This window comes from Lepidochelys olivacea (assembly GCF_965140295.1).
Source record: "Lepidochelys olivacea isolate rLepOli2 genome assembly, chromosome: 24".
Classification (NCBI taxonomy): Eukaryota; Metazoa; Chordata; order Testudines; family Cheloniidae; genus Lepidochelys; species Lepidochelys olivacea.
Window position 1 is genome coordinate 15,920,119 of NC_140434.1, and position 18,573 is coordinate 15,938,691.

The 18,573-nt window shown below is 46.3% G+C and overlaps 1 protein-coding gene across 1 annotated transcript in view; it reads left to right on the forward strand.

Annotated features, from left to right (window-relative positions):
* The window catches only part of LOC311512810 (uncharacterized protein), a 28,145-nt gene extending 15,624 nt beyond the window's left edge, over positions 1 to 12,521 (forward strand). Inside the window, exons 16-28 of the mRNA XM_084614171.1 lie at positions 47 to 103; positions 1,202 to 1,225; positions 1,679 to 1,735; positions 3,487 to 3,510; positions 3,964 to 4,020; positions 5,095 to 5,118; positions 6,466 to 6,522; positions 7,622 to 7,645; positions 8,099 to 8,155; positions 9,256 to 9,278; positions 9,731 to 9,788; positions 10,450 to 10,473; positions 12,354 to 12,521. Coding sequence (XP_084470297.1) covers positions 47 to 103; positions 1,202 to 1,225; positions 1,679 to 1,735; positions 3,487 to 3,510; positions 3,964 to 4,020; positions 5,095 to 5,118; positions 6,466 to 6,522; positions 7,622 to 7,645; positions 8,099 to 8,155; positions 9,256 to 9,278; positions 9,731 to 9,788; positions 10,450 to 10,467 — 480 coding nt within the window. The 3' untranslated portion in view covers positions 10,468 to 10,473; positions 12,354 to 12,521. The remainder of the gene's footprint in view (positions 1 to 46; positions 104 to 1,201; positions 1,226 to 1,678; positions 1,736 to 3,486; positions 3,511 to 3,963; positions 4,021 to 5,094; positions 5,119 to 6,465; positions 6,523 to 7,621; positions 7,646 to 8,098; positions 8,156 to 9,255; positions 9,279 to 9,730; positions 9,789 to 10,449; positions 10,474 to 12,353) is intronic.
* The last annotated feature ends 6,052 nt before the right edge of the window (positions 12,522 to 18,573 follow it).

Genomic DNA, 18,573 nt, shown 5'->3' on the forward strand with positions numbered 1-18,573 from the left:
ATAGGTGTTACCACAGTACACATAATAAAATTTCCTCATCTTGCAGGACTCCGGAAGCGTAAACACCGGCAATGTGGGCGACGGCAGCTTTGACGACAACAGCGTAAGTACCAGAGATTACCTCTCCATGCCATGTAGCTTCACACACATCGGTGAATGGACCCCATTTCAGCTACTTTGAGGTCTGGTAATGTTTACCTTCATGGAGCAATGCTGCGTTTGCCCATGTTGCGAAGGTGGCATGGACAGTCCTTCTACTGCACAGGGTTTATGAATATCTCCCGGGACTTATAGCAGTTTGACCTCCTCTCACACAGTCCCTGGGGTAGCAATGAGAAATGCCAGAAGAGGTTTATTGATTTTGCTCAGAAGACACTTCTGCTGGGAGCTACCTCAGGGGGTCACGAGAGGAACACATATTTGGAAAGCTTATAGGAGATTGCCAGAACAGAGGGGAGGTTGCCGTCCCCACAGTTCCTTTGGGTACCCATGAAATATCCTGCAAGAGAGTCTTTGACATCACCCACAATGCATTGCACCTGGGAGATATCCCAAGAGTTTTGGGATACCTGCCCATCCCCACTTGGGGCCTCATGAGAATTTCCCATGGCCTCATGGAAGATGATCTGTTCTTCTACAAGTCCACTCGACAGGCAGGAAGTGTCCCACAGTTACTTTGGGTGCCCACAAAATATCTCATCAGTGATCCTTCCGAAATCACACAAAATGCACTGATCTTGGCAACAGTCCTTGCAACTCCATGTAAATTGTGGCTTATCAAGGATACCTTGGCTGACTCCTTTGCTATTAGATTAAAATTGCATCGTGTCACCTGACTGAGAATAACATGTGGCTTGTTTCTTGTGGAGTAATAAAGGAGACCCACATATCTATGAATAAGGAACGTCCGCAGCTGTGAGAGGCTCTCAGCATAGTATAAGAGCTGAAGTTGTAGATTAGCACTGAGGAGATATTACCTATGTCTATGGCATTGCTGAGGCCAGCCCTGGAGTAGTGGGCCTTTTAGGAGATATGACTGAGGAGCCCATTCCTGTGTTCCAGCCCGGGGAGGGACATCAGGGTAGCTTGACCGATTGCTCTGATCTGGTGTGGCTGTTTTGAAGTTACTAGATGGTACAACCTCTGCTATCCTGGTGGGGAGTTGAACAGGGGGCATTCCTAACTTCTCTTTCTCTTGTAGAAAAACAACCAGTTCTGGTCAGTGGTGAGTATCAGCAGAAATCTTTGCTATCGGTCTAACGTGTTTTGCCTCAATACTATTCTGTATCGCTGCTCACTAACAGCCCAACCCTTTGCTGGCAAACCCCTCCAGGCAATTGCTGTCCTGACCCCTTTGATCCCATCACTTGGGCGTGGTGTAACAGATCTGCAGCCTTGGGATGTTGGAGCTTTACCAAGGATTATCTCTTCGTTTCCACCCATGGATGAGAATGATGTTGGGGGCAGATGCCCAGTTCATGTAAATTTGCCGTAGCTTCATAGAAATCCACAGGGCCTGGCTGCCACTGGTGCAAATTGTCCAGAGAATCACTGGAATCAATACGCCACATTCCCAGATGCTAGAAATTGTCCATGGCCGCACTGTTGTGATGGAATATGTGTTGTAGCCCTATAGGTGTTACCACAATACACAAAACAAACATTCCCCATCTTGCAGGACTCCGGAAGTGTAAAGACCGGCAACGTTGGAGACGGCAGCTTTGACGACAACAGCGTAAGTACCAGAGATTACCTCTCCATGCCATGTAGCTTCACACACATCAGTGAATGGATCCCGTTTCAGCTAGTTTGATGTCTGTTAACATATGCCTGTGAGTAGCATTGGCTGCATTTGCCCATGTTGCGAAGGCAGCAAGGAATGTCCTCCTACTCCACAGGGCTTATGACTATCTCCAGAGGCTTATAGCAGGTTGACCGCCTCTTCCACAGTGCCAGGGTAGCAATGAGGCATGCCAGAAGAAGCTTTTTGACATGACTCAGAATGCACTTTTCCTGGGAGCTACCTCAGTGGGTTCCCAGGTGAACAAATATTTGGGAGGTTTATATGAGATTGCCAGGACAGATGTGACGTTTTCATATCCACAATTCCTTTGGGCACCCCTGAAATAGCCTGAAAGAGAGTCTTTGACATCACCCACAATGAATTGCACCTGGGAGATATCCCAAATTTTTTGGATTCATCCTCATCTCCACTGGGGGCCTCATGAGAATTTCCCATGGTCTCATGGTAGATGATCTCTTCTCCTACAAGTCTACTGGATAGGCATGAAGTGTCTCACAGTTCCTTTGCACACCCACTAAATCTCTTACAAGAGATCCTTCCAAAATTACACGTAATGCACTTCTTTTGGCAAGAGTCGTAGGAACGGAGTGCAAATTGAGGCCTCTCTTGGCTGACTCTTTGCTATTAGATTAAATTTGCATCATCTCATCTGAGTGGGAAAAAATGCGGCTTTTTTCTTGTGGAATAATAAAGGAGACCCACATATCTATGAATAAGGAACGTCCTCAGCTGTGAGGGGATCTCAGAATAGTATAAGAGCTGAAGTTGTAGATTGGCACTGAGGAGATTTTACCTATGTCTACGGCATTGCTGAGGCCAGCATTGGAATACCGGTCCTTTTAGAAGAGATGATTGGGGGGCCCATTCCTCTGTTCCAGCCCGGGGAGGGACATCATGGTAGCTTGACCGATTGATCTGATCTGGTGTGGCTGTTTTGAAGTTACTAGATGGTACAACCTCTGCTATCCTGGTGGGGAGTTGAACAGGGGAGTCTTTGACATCACCCACAATGCATTGCACCTGGGAGATATCCCAAGAGTTTTGGGATACCTGCCCATCCCCACTTGGGGCCTCATGAGAATTTCCCATGGCCTCATGGAAGATGATCTGTTCTTCTACAAGTCCACTCGATAGGCAGGAAGTGTCCCACAGTTACTTTGGGTGCCCACAAAATATCTCATCAGTGATCTGTCCGAAATCACACGAAATGCACTGCTCTTGGCAACAGTCCTTGGAACTCCATGTAAATTGTGGCTTATCAAGGATACCCTGGCTGACTCCTTTGCTATTAGATAAAATTTGCATCGTGTCACCTGACTGAGAATAACATGTGGCTTGTTTCTTGTGGAATAATAAAGGAGACCCACATATCTATGAATAAGGAACGTCCTCAGCTGTGAGGGTATCTCAGCATAGTATAAGAGCTGAAGTTGTAGATTAGCACTGAGGAGATATTACCTATGTCTATGGCATTGCTGAGGCCAGCCCTGGAGTAGTGGGCCTTTTAGGAGATAGGACTGAGAAGCCCATTCCTGTGTTCCAGCCCGGGGAGGGACATCAGGGTAGCTTGACCGATTGCTCTGATCTGGTGTGGCTGTTTTGAAATTACTAGATGGTACAACCTCTGCTATCCTGGTGGGGAGTTGAACAGGGGGCATTCCTAACTTCTCTTTCTCTTGTAGAAAAACAACCAGTTCTGGTCAGTGGTGAGTATCAGCAGTTATCTTTGCTATCGGTCTAATGTGTTTTGCCTCAATACTATTCTGTATCGCTGCTCACTAACAGCTCAACCCTTTGCTGGCAAAGCCCTCCAGGCAATTGCTGTCCCGACCCCTTTGATCCCATCACTTGGGCGTGGTGTAACAGATCTGCAGCCTTGGGATGTTGGAGCTTTACCAAGGATTATCTCTTGATTTCCACCGGTGGATGAGAATGATGTTGGGGGCAGATGCCCAGTTCATGTAAATTTGCCGTAGCTTCATAGAAATCCACAGGGCCTGGCTGCCACTGGTGCAAATTGTTCAGAGAATCACTGGAATCAATACGCCACATTCCCAGACGCTAGAAATTGTCCATGGCCGCACTGGTGTGATGGAATATGTGTTGCAGCCCTATAGGTGTTACCACAATACACATAATAAACATTCCCCATTTTGCAGGACTCCGGAAGTGTAAAGACCGGCAACGTGGGAGACGGCAGCTTTGACGACAACAGCGTAAGTACCAGAGATTACCTCTCCATGCCATGTAGCTTCACACACATCAGTGAATGGATCCCGTTTCAGCTAGTTTGATGTCTGTTAACGTACGCCTGTGAGTAGCATTGGCTCCATTTGCCCATGTTGCGAAGGCAGCAAGGAATGTCCTCCTACTCCACAGGGCTTATAACTATCTCCAGAGGCTTATAGCAGGTCGCCTCTTCCACAGTCCCCGGGATAGCAATGAGGCATGCCAGAAGAAGCTTTTTGACATGACATAGAATGCACTTCTGCTGGGAGATATCTCAGGGGGTCCCCAGGTGAACAAATATTTGGGAGGCTTATAGGAGAGATGTGAGGTTGTCATATCCACAATTCCTTTGGGCACCCCTGAAATATCCTGAAAGAGAGTCTTTGACATCACCCACAATGAATTGCACCTGGGAGATATCCCAAATTTTTCGGATTCATCCTCATCCCCACTGGGGGCCTCATGAGAATTTCCCATGGTCTCATGGTAGATGATCTCTTCTCCTACAAGTCTACTGGATAGGCATGAAGTGTCTCACAGTTCCTTTGGGCACCCACTAAATCTCTCACAAGAGAGCCTTCCGAAATTACGCGTAATGCACTGCTTTTGGCAAGAGTCGTAGGAACGGAGGACAAATTGAGGCCTATCTTGGCTGACTCCTTTTCTATTAGATTAAATTTGCATCATCTCATCTGAGTGGGATTAACATGCGGCTTGTTTCTTGTGGAATAATAAAGGAGACCCACATATCTATGAATAAGGAACGTCCTCAGTTGTGAGGGGATCTCAGCATAATATAAGAGCTGAAGTTGTAGATTAGCACTGAGGAGATATTACCTATGTCTACGGCATTGCTGAGGCCAGCATTGGAATACCGGTCCTTTTAGTAGAGATGATTGGGGGGCCCATTCCTCTGTTCCAGCCTGTGGAAGGTCATCAGGGTAGCTTGACCGATTGCTCTGATCTGGTGTGGCTGTTTTGAAGTTACTAGATGGTGCAACCTCTGCTATCCTGGTGGGGGGTTGAACAGAGGGCATTCCTAACTTCTCTTTCTGTTGTAGAAAAACAACCAGTTCTGGTCAGTGGTGAGTATCAGCAGTTATCTTTGCTATCGGACTGACATGTTTTGCCTCAATACTATTGACACTAAACTGGGAGGAGAGGTAGATACGCTGGAGGGTAGGGATAGGATACAGAGGGACCTAGACAAATTGGAGGATTGGGCCAAAAGAAATCTGATGAGGTTCAATAAGGATAAGTACAGGGTCCTGCACTTAGGACCGAAGAACCCGATGCACAGCTACAGACTAGGGACCGAATGGCTAGGCAGCAGTTCTGCGGAAAAGGACCTAGGAGTGACAGTGGACGAGAAGCTGGATATGAGTCAGCAGTGTGCCCTTGTTGCCAAGAAGGCCAATGGCATTTTGGGTTGTATAAGTAGGGGCATTGCCAGCAGATCAAGGGATGTGATCGTTCCCCTCTATTCGACACTGGTGAGGCCTCATCTGGAGTACTGTGTCCAGTTTTGGGCCCCACACTACAAGAAGGATGTGGAAAAATTGGAAAGAGTCCAGCGGAGGGCAACAAAAATGATGGGGGAACTGGAACACATGACTGATGGGGAGAGGCTGAGGGAACTGGGATTGTTTAGTCTGTGGAAGAGAAGAATGAGGGGGGATTTGATAGCTGCTTTCAACTACCTAAAGGGGGTTCCAAAGAGGTTGGCTCTAGACTGTTCTGAGTGGTAACAGATGACAGAATAAGGAGTAATGGTCTCAATTGCAGTGGGGGAGATTTAGGTTGGATATTAGGAAAAACTTTTTCATTAGGAGGGTGGTGAAACACTGGAATGCGTTACCTAGGGAGGTGGTGGAATCTCCTTCCTTAGAAGTTTTTAAGGTCAGGCTTGACAAAGCACTGGCTGGGACGATTTAATTGGGGATCGGTCCTGCTTTGAGCAGGGGGTTGGACTAGATGACCTCCTGAGGTCCCTTCCAACCCTGATATTCTATGATTTTATGATTGTATGATTCTATTCTGTATCTCTGCTCACTAACAGCCCAACCCTTTGCTGGCAAAGCTCTCGAGGCAATTGCCGTCCAGACCCGTTTGATCCCATCAGTCGGGCTTGCTATAACAAATCTGCAGCCTTGGGACGTCGGAGCTTTACCAAGAATTATCTCTTGATTTCCACCCATGGATGAGAATGATGTTGAGGGCAGATGCCCAGTTCATGTAAATTTGCCGTAGCTTCATAGAAATCCACAGGGCCTGGCTGCCACTGGTGCAATTGTTCAGAGAATCACTGGAATCAATACGCCACATTCCCAGAAGCTAGAAATTGTCCATGGCCGCACTGGTGTGATGGAATATGTGTTGCAGCCCTATAGGTGTTACCACAATACACATAATAAACATTCCCCATCTTGCAGGACTCCGGAAGCGTAAACACCGGCAACGTGGGCGACGGCAGCTTTGACGACAACAGCGTAAGTACCAGAGATTATCTTTCCAAGCTATGTAGTTTCACACACATCAGTGAATGGACCCCATTTCAGCTACTTTGAGGTCTGGTAACGTTTACCTGCGTGGAGCAATGGCTGCGTTTGCCCATGTTGCGAATGTGGCATGGACAGTCCTTCTACTGCACAGAGTTGATGAATATCTCCCAGGGCTTATAGCAGTTTGACCTTCTCTCACACAGTCCCTGGGGTAGCAATGAGAAATGCCAGAAGAGGTTTATTGATTTTGCTCAGAAGACACTTCTGCTGGGAGCTACCTCAGGGGGTCACGAGAGGAACACATATTTGGAAGGCTTATAGGAGATTGCCAGGACGGAGGGGAGGTTGCCGTCCCCACAGTTCCTTTGGGCACCCATGAAATATCCTGCAAGAGAGTCTTTGACATCACCCACAATGCATTGCACCTGGGAGATATCCCAAGAGTTTTGGGATACCTGCCCATCCCCACTTGGGGCCTCATGAGAATTTCCCATGGCCTCATGGAAGATGATCTGTTCTTCTACAAGTCCACTCGATAGGCAGGAAGTGTCCCACAGTTACTTTGGGTGCCCACAAAATATCTCATCAGTGATCCGTCCGAAATCACACGAAATGCACTGCTCTTGGCAACAGTCCTTGGAACTCCATGTAAATTGTGGCTTATCAAGGATACCCTGGCTGACTCCTTTGCTATTAGATAAAATTTGCATCGTGTCACCTGACTGAGAATAACATGTGGCTTGTTTCTTGTGGAATAATAAAGGAGACCCACATATCTATGAATAAGGAACGTCCTCAGCTGTGAGGGGATCTCAGCATAGTATAAGAGCTGAAGTTGTAGATTAGCACTGAGGAGATATTACCTATGTCTATGGCATTGCTGAGGCCAGCCCTGGAGTAGTGGGCCTTTTAGGAGATATGACTGAGGAGCCCATTCCTGTGTTCCAGCCCGGGGAGGGACATCAGGGTAGCTTGACCGATTGCTCTGATCTGGTGTGGCTGTTTTGAAATTACTAGATGGTACAACCCCTGCTATCCTGGTGGGGAGTTGAACAGGGGGCATTCCTAACTTCTCTTTCTCTTGTAGAAAAACAACCAGTTCTGGTCAGTGGTGAGTATCAGCAAAAATGTTTGCTATCGGTCTAACATGCTTTGCCTCAATACTATTCTATATCGCTGCTCACTAACAGCCCAACCCTTTGCTGGCAAAGGCCTCTACGTAATTTCCATTCTGACCCCTTTGATCCCATGAGTTGGGCTTGGTATAACAAATCTGCAGCCTTGTGATGTCGGAGCTTTACCAAGGATTATCTCTTGGTTTCCACCGGTGGATGAGAATGATATTGGGGCCAGATCCCCAGTTCATGTAAATTTGCTGTAGCTTCAAAGAAATCAACAAGGCCAGGTTCGCACTGGTGTAAATTGTCCATAGAAGCACTGGAATCAATACGCCACATCCCCAGGTGCTAGAAATTGTCCATGGCCCTGTGGGATCAATAAACTAACCGTTGGAGCCCTATAGGTGTTACCACAATACACAAAACAAACATTCCCCATCTTGCAGGACTACGGAAGCGTAAATACCGGCAACGTGGGCGACGGCAGCTTTGACGACAACAGCGTAAGTACAGGAGATTACCTCTCCACGCCATGTAGGTTCACATACAGTGAATGACCCCGTTTCAGCTAATTTGATGTTTGGTACTTTTTCGCTGCGAGTAGCATTGGGTGCGTTTGCCCATGTTGGAAAGGCTGCAAGGAATGTCCTCCAACTCCACAGAACTTATGAATATCTCCAAAGGCTTATAGCAGGTTGACCTCCTCTCCCACAGTCCCTAGGGTAGCAATGAGGCATGCCAGGAGAGGCTTTTTGACATGACTCAGAACAAATGTACTTTTCCTGAGAGCTACCTCAGGGGGTTCCCAGGTGAACAAATATTTGGGAGGCTTATATGAGATTGCCAGGGTTGATGGGAGGTTGTCATATCCACTATTCCTTTGGGCAACCCTGAAATAGCCGGAAAGAGAGTCTTTGACATCACCGACAATGAATTGCACCTGGGAGATATCCTAAATTTTTTGGATTCATCCCCATCCACACTGTGGGCCTCATGAGAATTTCACATGGTCTCATGGAAGGATGATCTCTTCTCCTACAAGTCCGCTGGACAGGCATGAAGTGTCTCACAGTTCCTTTGGTCACCCACTAAATCTCTCACAAGAGATCCTTCCGAAATCACATTGAATGCCCTGCTCTTGGCAGCAGTCCTAGGAATGGAGGGCAAATTGTGTCCTATCAAGGATTCCTTTGGCTGACTCCTTTGGTATTAAAATAAATTTGCATCATGTCATCTGAGTGGGAATAATACTTGGGTTGTTTTTGTGGTATAATAAAGGAGACCTAGATATCTATGAATAAGAAACCTATTTATGTGTGAGGAATTCTCAGCAACGTATAAAACCAAAATGTTAGAGTAGCATCGAGGAGATATTACCTATGTCTGTGGTATTGATCAGGCCAGCACTGGAAGAGTGGGCCTTTTAGGAGATAGGATTAGGGGGCGCCCGTTCCCCCGCTCCAGCCCGGGGAGGGTCATCAGTGTAGACTGACGTATTGGTCTGATCTGGTGTGGTTATTCTGAAGTTACTAGATGGTACAGCCTCTGAAACCCTGGTGGGTGGTTAAACACTGTGCATTCCTAACTTCTCTTTCTGTTGTAGAAAAACAACCAATTCTGGTCAGTGGGGAGTATCAGCAGTTATCTTTGCTATCGGCTATCATGCTTTGCCTCAATAGTATTCTGTATCGCTGCTCATTAACAGCCCGACCTTTTGCTGGCAAAGGCCTCTACGTAATTTCCATTCTGACCCCTTTGATCCCATGAGTTGGGCTTGGTATAACAAATCTGCAGCCTTGTGATGTCGGCGCTTTACCAAGGATTCTCTCTTCGTTTCCACCGGTGCATGAGAATGATATTGGGGCCAGATCCCCAGTTCATGTAAATTTGCCGTAGCTTCATAGAAGTCAACAGGGCCAGTTTCGCACTGGTGTAAATTGTCCATAGAAGCACTGGAATCAATACGCCACATCCCCAGGTGCTAGAAATTGTCCATGGCCCTGTGGGATCAATAAACTAACCGTTGGAGCCCTATACGTGTTACCACAATACACAAAACAAACATTCCCCATCTTGCAGGACTCCGGAAGCGTAAACACCGGCAACGTGGGTGACGGCAGCTTTGACGACAACAGCGTAAGTACCAGAGATTACCTCTCCATGCCATGTAGCTTCACACACATCAGTGAATGGACCCCATTTCAGCTACTTTGAGGTCTGGTAACGTTTGCCTCCGTGGAGCATTGGCTGCGTTTGCCCATGTTGCAAAGGTAGCATGGACAGTCCTCCCACTCCACAGGGCTTATGAGTATCTCCCGGGACTTATAGCAGTTTGACCTCCTCTCACACAGTCCCTGGGGTAGCAATGAGAAATACCAGAAGAGGTTTTTTGATTTTGCTCAGAAGACACTTCTGCTGGGAGCTACCTCACGGGGTGCCTAGGGGAACACATATTTGGAAGGCTTATAAGAGATTGCCAGGGTTGATGGGAGGTTGCCCTCTCCACAATTCCTCTGGGCACCCATGAAATATCCTGCAAGAGAGTCTTTGACATCACCCACAATGCAATGCACCTGGGAGAAGAGTTTTGGGATACCTGCCCATCCCCACTTGGGGCCTCATCAGAATTTCCCATGGCCTCATGGGAGGATGATCTCTTCTCCCACATGTCCACTGTAGAAGCATTAAGTGTCCCACTGTTACTTTGTCCTATTCTGAAGTTACTAGATGGTACAACCTCTCTTACACTGGTGGGGGGTTGAACAGTGTGCATTCCTAACTTCTCTTTCTGTTGTAGCAAAACAACCAATTCTAGTCAGCGGTGAGTATCAGCAGTTATCTTTGCTGTCTGACTATCATATTTTGCCTCAAGAGTATCCTGCATCGCTGCTCACTATCAGCCTAACCCTTTGCTTTCGAAATTTTCTAAGCAACTTCTGTCCCCCTGTATTTCATCAATGAGTTGTGGTGAAACTATTTATGCAGTATTTAGATGTATCAACTTTTGCAAGGATTATATTCTTTTCCAGCAGTGGATGAGAGTGATGTTGGGGTCAGATCCCCAGCTGGTTTAAACAGTCCATAACTTTGAGTCATTTGATTATCAGTTGGGGACCTCCAGGTTTTACCATAATACACATAATAAATATTCTGCAACTTGCGGGGCTTCAGTAGTTTCAACAGCAATACCGTAAGTGGCAACAGCTGTAAAGACAACAGTGTAAGTAGCAGAGATTACTTCTCCATGTCATTTGTTTTCACACACATCAGGGGAATCAACCATGTTTTGGCTGGTTTGTTGGCTGGTAACATTTGCCAAGTAAGGTGTATTGGCTGTGTTTTCAAATGCTGCAAAGGCACTTTGGAGAGACCAGCTGCTCCAGAGGGCTTACGGCATATCCGTGTATCCATGATGCAGAAAACAAAAAGCTTTCTGTATCACCCAGAAGGCATTGCTACTGGGAGTTATGTCGAACAGTCTCCTAGTGAATACACAGTAGCTCCAGGGTGGTTATGGGAGATTGCCAGGGGCTATGGAATGTTGACATCTCGATAGTTCCCTTCAGGACTCATGGAACATTTTGCAAAAAGTTCCTCTAAAATCACCTGGAATTTATTGCAGCTGGGAGCTGTCCCAGGAATTCTAGAATACACAGTCAGCTGGCAGCAGGGGCCTCATGACAATTTCCCATGGCTTTATCGGAGGATGACCTCTTCTCCCACAAGTCCACTCGAGAGGCATGAAAGTGTCCCATAATTTCTTTTGGGTACCCATGAAATCTCTTACAGGAGGGTCCTCTAAAATCACCCAGAATGCAGTGGTCTTGGCAACTGTCCTAGGAAGTCAGGGTAAATTGTTTCCTATGAAGCATGCTTTGGCTGAGTCCTTTGCTATTATATTAAATGTGCATCAAGTCATCTGAATGGGAATAACACATGGTTTTTTTCTTCCACAATAACAAAGGAGCCCCAGATATCTATGAATCAGAAACTACCTTTGCTCTGAGCTTCTCTCAGCAGAGCCTAGCAATGTTACAGTAGCAGGGAGCTGAAGTCGATGAGGCCAGCAGTGGAATACTGGACCAAACTTTCCATTTACTTGAAATGAAGTTACATCAGTAGAGAATTGGCCCCACTTTGTCTCATTCTGGTGTTCCTACTTTAGAAAGGATGTTGAGATAATTGGAGAGGGTTTGAAGAAGAGCTCTGGGACAGATTCAAAGCCTGGAAAAAAGCATCTCAAGGTGTTTAATCTATTTAGCTTATCCAAGAGAAGGTTAAAAGATTACTTGATCCTGGTATACAATCACCTATATGGGGGGATGAGACTCCTGATAGTAGGTAGCTCTTTAATCTAACCGAGGCATAACAAGTCCTAATGGCAGATAAATTCAGTCTAGAAATAAGGTGCACTTTTTAACAGGGAGGGGAATTAGCTATTTGAACAAGTTCCTTAGGCAAGTGGTGGATTGAAGTCTTTAAGTCAAGGCTGGATCTCTTTCTAAAATATATGCTCTCACTCAAACAAAAGTTACGGGCTTAATGCAGAAATTACTGGGCGAGGTTCTCTGGCCTGTGTGATGCAGGAAGTCAGACTAGATGTTCACATTGGTCTCTTTTGGCCTTAAAATCTATGACAATTTATTGGGGTCCCACTGTATTTTGGTCCTGATGGATGTTTCTTTTCTTCTTATCTCCCAGTACGAGGCTCCCAGAAACCCACCACGACAACTGCCCTGATGCTTTCTGTCCCGTGCTCTCACCCATCTCAGCCTGACCATGAGTAACGCAGCACTCTCCAGTGGAATTTGATTTTGCCTTGTTCAATGATTTGACTGTAGGGCACAGTTCTTACCCTTCCATTGCCCCTCGGATGCCTCTGCAATAATGCAAATAAACCTGTTTCCACTCAGATCCTCATCTTGTGTCTTAACGGCTTTTGAGCAGCAGTTTCCCAAGCTTTTGAACAGGGACTCCCCCCCCACTTCCATGGCAGCACACTGAAAATTGCCACATTCTGCAACCACAACCTCAAAATCACTCAGAATAAACAATTCTTCATGGTAGTAGCCCCAACCAAGATCAGGGCCCCACTGCACCTGGCCCAGCACCGTCATGTACTGAGAGACTGCCCCGACTCCATGGGGGGCTGTGCCCCATTGTGCTATGTGCTGCATAGACACACAGTGAGGAACAGTCCCTGCCCCAAGTGAGATCTGAGACTCATTATTTGTGCAGGCAGAAATGCCTCGGTGAGGCTCTCTGGCCTGTGTTATGCAGAAAGTCAGAGGAGATGATCACAATGATCCCTTCGGGACTTTCAGAATCTTCTGTCTCTGATTTGACTTTTCATTGTACATTGCGCCCTCTCCATGCCCCAAAGGCGTCCTTGTGCCAGACCCATCAGCAATGCTCCTTCCCAAGGCAATGACACCAATGGGGTAGAGTTGTCCCCGGAAAAGCCCCAAATAAGGAGATATCAGTATCTAGTCAATGGTGAATCTGTTGAGAGTGGAAACTCCCGGGGGGCACCAGAGTGGTTTTCAGCTCTTGCTTTATAACCTGGGGCTCACTGAGTCTCAGTGAAGTCGGGTCCCCACAGCTTTAATTACTGGACCTCCCCAGGTGCTTCCATGCACTGTGATCTCCCCCGGACAGTAAATCAATGGAATCATCCCCAGCTACTGAAGAACAACCAGCAGATGAAGGAGAATCATAGAATCATAGAATCATAGAATATCAGGGTTGGAAGGGACCCCAGAAGGTCATCTAGTCCAACCCCCTGCTCGAAGCAGGACCAATTCCCAGTTAAATCATCCCAGCCAGGGCTTTGTCAAGCCTGACCTTAAAAACCTCTAAGGAAGGAGATTCTACCACCTCCCTAGGTAACGCATTCCAGTGTTTCACCACCCTCTTAGTGAAAAAGTTTTTCCTAATATCCAATCTAAACCTCCCCCACTGCAACTTGAGACCATTACTCCTCGTTCTGTCATCTGCTACCATTGAGAACAGTCTAGAGCCAAACCCTGGTTCCTCTTAAGATAGGAAGTAAATCTCAGAAAATAACACTTTGCCCCCATGCACCTTGTAGTTCTCGTTCCTGTGTCCGACCTTCGCAGGAATGATTCAGGCAGGAAGCGGTGATGTTTGAGATTAATTTGGAGAAATAATACATTTATAAAATTTAATCCTTCTCTCAACCAGGAGTATTGAATTAGTCCCACCTCTCTACAAATGCCTCCTCTATCCCCCTTCTTCTTTCTGACTTGATTGCTGTGCCAGTTCCTATCAATAATGCTCCTTGGAAAGAGTTACTAGTGATCAGAACAGTCCTCCCTGCAGAGATAGCATTTTGATACAGGTTATTAACAAATGGATTGTGGAAGGACCTGGTGTAACCTTGAGCAGGTTGCAGCTTTGGTTCCTAGTGTATAGTCCATATTGTTGTGGTCTGGTTTTCTCTGGTCTTTATAGCTGTGGCGGAAGCCCCTTCCATGGTGCTTCCTAATACACCTAAGAACACGACGCTGGCCACAGAAGATATCCCTGGCACAGTCAGTGTTGCCCAAAGGCAGCACTCTCTGGCTGAGATGTTTGTGCCAAATGTGGAAGTTTCCAAGAGGAATAAATACTTCCCACTATCATCCAGGGCCTCCCCCTCTGCTTCTGCCAATTAAATCAGCTTTGTTCCAGTGATCTGCGTGACAGAGCAGAAACAAGGAACTCCTGGTTGTATTTTGCAGGAACCTGCAAAAGGGGTAGCGGACAAAGTGCTGGACAAAAGAGCTGTGGTAAATATCAGATGTTCTCTTGCCTCTAAGGCTCTTTCACATCAGTATCTCACAGGGCGAGGGGTCAGCCTCATTGCTCAATTCCAGCACTGACTGAGAAATAATCCCTAATCAGTACACCCAGAAGCCATTGGCAATGACAGCGCTTGTCTCTTCTGTTATGATCCACCTACCCATAAGGCTACCGCCCCCAGGTAGCAGTGCAAATGTGACAGGTGCTGGGGAGGATTTCATTAACCCTGTTTAGATCCAATCATAGACTCATAGATATTAAGGTCAGAAGGGATCATTATGATCATCTAGTCTGACCTCCTGCACAATGCAGGCCACTGAATCTCACCCATGCACTCCTGCAATAAACCTCTCACCTATGTCTGAGCTACTGAAGTCCTCAAATCATGGTTTAAAGACTTCAAGGTGCAGAGTATCCTCCAGCAAGTGACCCATGCCCCATGCTGAAGAGGAAGGCGAAAAACCCTCAGGGCTTCTGCCAATCTGCCCTGGAGGAAAATTTCTTCCCCACCCCAAATATGGCGATCAGCTAAACCCTGAGCACGTGGGCAAGACTCACCAGCCAGATACCCCAGAAGGAAATTATTTTTTGTTTGTTACTCGGCCCTTCTCCAGTACGTTCCTTCGGAGGAGGAAAAGTGCTTTACAAAATTGGTTAGTCTCCAAGGTGCCACAAGTACTCCTTTTCTTTTTGCGAATACAGACTAACACGGCTGTTACTCTGAAACCTTACAAAAAACAGTGACTTAAAGGAGGAAAGGAAGTTCCAGCACATAATCCCCAGAAATCTGCAGGTGTCTCTATAAAATGAATCCTTTCCAGAATACTTATATGCTGTCAAGGTTCCTCCCCCACTCTGAACTCTAGGGTACAGATGTGGGGACCTGCATGAAAAACCTCCTAAGCTTATCTTTACCAGCTTAGGTCAAAACTTCCCCAAAGTACAAAATATTCCACCCTTTGTCCTTGGATTGGCCGCTACCACCACCAAACTAATACTGGTTACTTGGGAAGAGCTGTTTGGACATGTCTTTCCCACCAAAATACTTCCCAAAACCTTGCACCCCACTTCCTGGACAAGGTTTGGTAAAAAGCCTCACCAATTTGCCTAGGTGACTACAGACCCAGACCCTTGGATCTTAAGAACAATGAACAATCCTCCCAACACTTGCACCCCCCCTTTCCTGGGAAATGTTGGATAAAAAAGCCTCACCAATTTGCATAGGTGACCACAGACCCAAACCCTTGGATCTGAGAACAATGAAAAAGCATTCAGTTTTCTTACAAGAAGACTTTTAATAAAAATAGAAGTAAATAGAAATAAAGAAATCCCCCCTGTAAAATCAGGATGGTAGATACCTTACAGGGTAATTAGATTCAAAACATAGAGAACCCCTCTCGGCAAAACCTTAAGTTACAAAAAAGATACATAGGCAGAAATAGTTATTCTATTCAGCACAGTTCTTTTCTCAGCCATTTAAAGAAATCATAATCTAACACATACCTAGCTAGATTACTTACTAAAAGTTCTAAGACTCCATTCCTGTTCTGTCTCCGGCAAAAGCATCACACCGACAGACACAGACCCTTTGTTTTTCTCCCTCCTCCCAGCTTTTGAAAGTATCTTGTCTCCTCATTGGTCATTGTGGTCAGGTGCCAGCGAGGTTACCTTTAGCTTCTTAACCCTTTACAGGTGAGAGGATTTTTCCTCTGGCCAGGAGGGATTTTAAAGGGGTTTCACCCTTCCCTTTATTTTTATGACACCAGTGATTTTGGGTGCCTCCATTTTAGGATGGTCAAATACAGTAACCTTCTGTCATGGGGTAGCTGGCCCCTCTGCCTCTCTAGGAGCCTAACTGCCTTTGGCTTGGTAACAGTTAGGCTCTTAAGTGCCTAGTTCACTTTGGAAAATGGGGCCTAGACTCCCAACACCCAGACCTAGCTACCTTTGAAGATCTGGGCCCTAAGTTACATCTACAAGTACATGTACTCAGCCCGTGGAAGCAAGGCTCCCAGCCCGGATTGCAGGGCTCTCACTCTAAAAATAGCGGTGTAAACAAAGCTCTGAAATTGCAGCTCCGGCTGGAGTTTGGGCTCTGAAGGCTCGCGAGAGGGGTGGCTATTCTTAGACCAGGAGTGCGAGTCAGCAAGCCCACATCTGTCGACCCGGGCTGGGAGTAGAGCTGCCAAATTTGGTGGGACGTATTCCTGGAGGTTTCATCACATGCCATAATCGTTAATTAAAGATGAATCTTTAATTCCTGGACAATCCTGGAGGGTTGGCAACCCTAGCTGGGAGGCTCACTGCCGCAGGCTGCAGAGAGGTATCCTAGCCGTTGATATGGATAAGAAGAACATCCAGCGTCAGGATAATAAGGACTTCTGAAAAATAACTAAGAGTTTGGGAACGGATCTAAACCCTTCTGCTCAAGGGTAAGATCAACCTCTAACTAAAGGGAGTTAGGAGAAAACCTTCCCCCATGATGTTCCAACATTGTCCACTAGGGGGAGCTTTGTTCCCATTCTCCTAGAACTGCTGCTGATGGCCACTGAAGGAGACAGGATACCAGACTATGGCCCCATTGTTGTGTGAGGGGCAGGAGGGATACCAGGGCAGATTGGCCCATAGGTCTGATCCGGTGTGGCAATTCTTATGTTCCTAAATTCCTTAGGACAAGAAGCAATGGGCTTAAATTTCAGCAAGGACGGTTTAGGTTGGACATTAGGAAAACCTTCCTGTCAGGATAGTTAAGCGCTGGAATAAATTGCCTAGCGTGGTGATGGAATCTCCATCATTGGAGATTTTGAATAGCAATTTAGACAAACATCTGTCAGGAATGGTCTAGATAATACTTAATCCTGCCACGAGTGCCGGGGACTGGACTGGATGACCTCTGGAGGTCCCTTCCCTACTATAAGTGACAGAAGTTCTGATACCTTCATGAGTTGCTGAAAATGAATATTATTAGCACCTATCTTTTCTTTCTTCTGTTGCAGAAATACCCAAACTGGGCAGGATCGGTGAATATCAGCGGTTATCTTTCCACTACCAAGCATTGCCTCAATGGTTTCCTGCATCACTGCCCGCTAACTGCCCACTCCTTTGCTGGCAAAACCAGCTATGAAACTGTCCCTCCTGCCTCCCAGAATCCCATCAATTGGACTTGGTGCCAGGAATTAGGCAGCCCTGGGACGTATGAGTTTTTCTGAGGATTATCTGTAGGTTTGCAGGAGTGGATGAGAATGTGGATGGGGCCAGAACCACAGCTGGTGTCAGTCAGTGTAATTCTGATAGTCAATGGGATCTCAATTAGGGGTGTTCAGGTGTTACCATAACACAAATAATAAATACCTCCCCTTCAATCTTACTTTTTGCAGAAGTCCGGGAACTTCAGTGGCAATATGGCAGGAAACAACAACAAGAATGTTTAAGTATCAGAGGTTCCCTCTGGATGTCACATCGATGCACATACATCAGGTCAACCTGGTTTCATGTCTGGTTTAAAGTTTGCTAAGCAAGGCATATTTGCTGAGCTTTTACCATGTTTGGAAATGTCACTGTTAGAGGGCTTATTCCTTCACCCACTTACTTCCCTGGTCCTTCTCGCATGAACAAAGGGCAACAATACCCGAAGTCCAAAGGTGCAAACAATTCGATGTTTATTGGGGTGAACTTCCAGCAGGCCTGATTCCAGTTTCCTTCCTTAGTATCCTCCTTCCCAGCTCTGACACCACAGAGCCTTACACCTGTGTCCCTGTTCCCATTCCTACCCTTAGCCAAACATGATTCCAACTTCCTTACTCCCATTCCCTGTTCCCATCTCCCCCTTTAGCAAAACATGATTCCCATTTTCTTACCCCCATTCCCTGTTCCCAACTCACACACCCACATGCCCACCCCCACCCACCCCCAGTCATTTCCTCATTGACTACAGATTATATAGTAAAACTTGAGTTCTGCTTAGCTATACCTTAACCAATCATTTTCCTGAAATTTAACTAACCAATCCTAACATATTGTAACATGATTATGTAACCAATTATATCCCACCACCTTAATTAGTTTACACCCAGCAAAATTAATTATACAGCAGACAGGAACAATCACAGAACCAGAC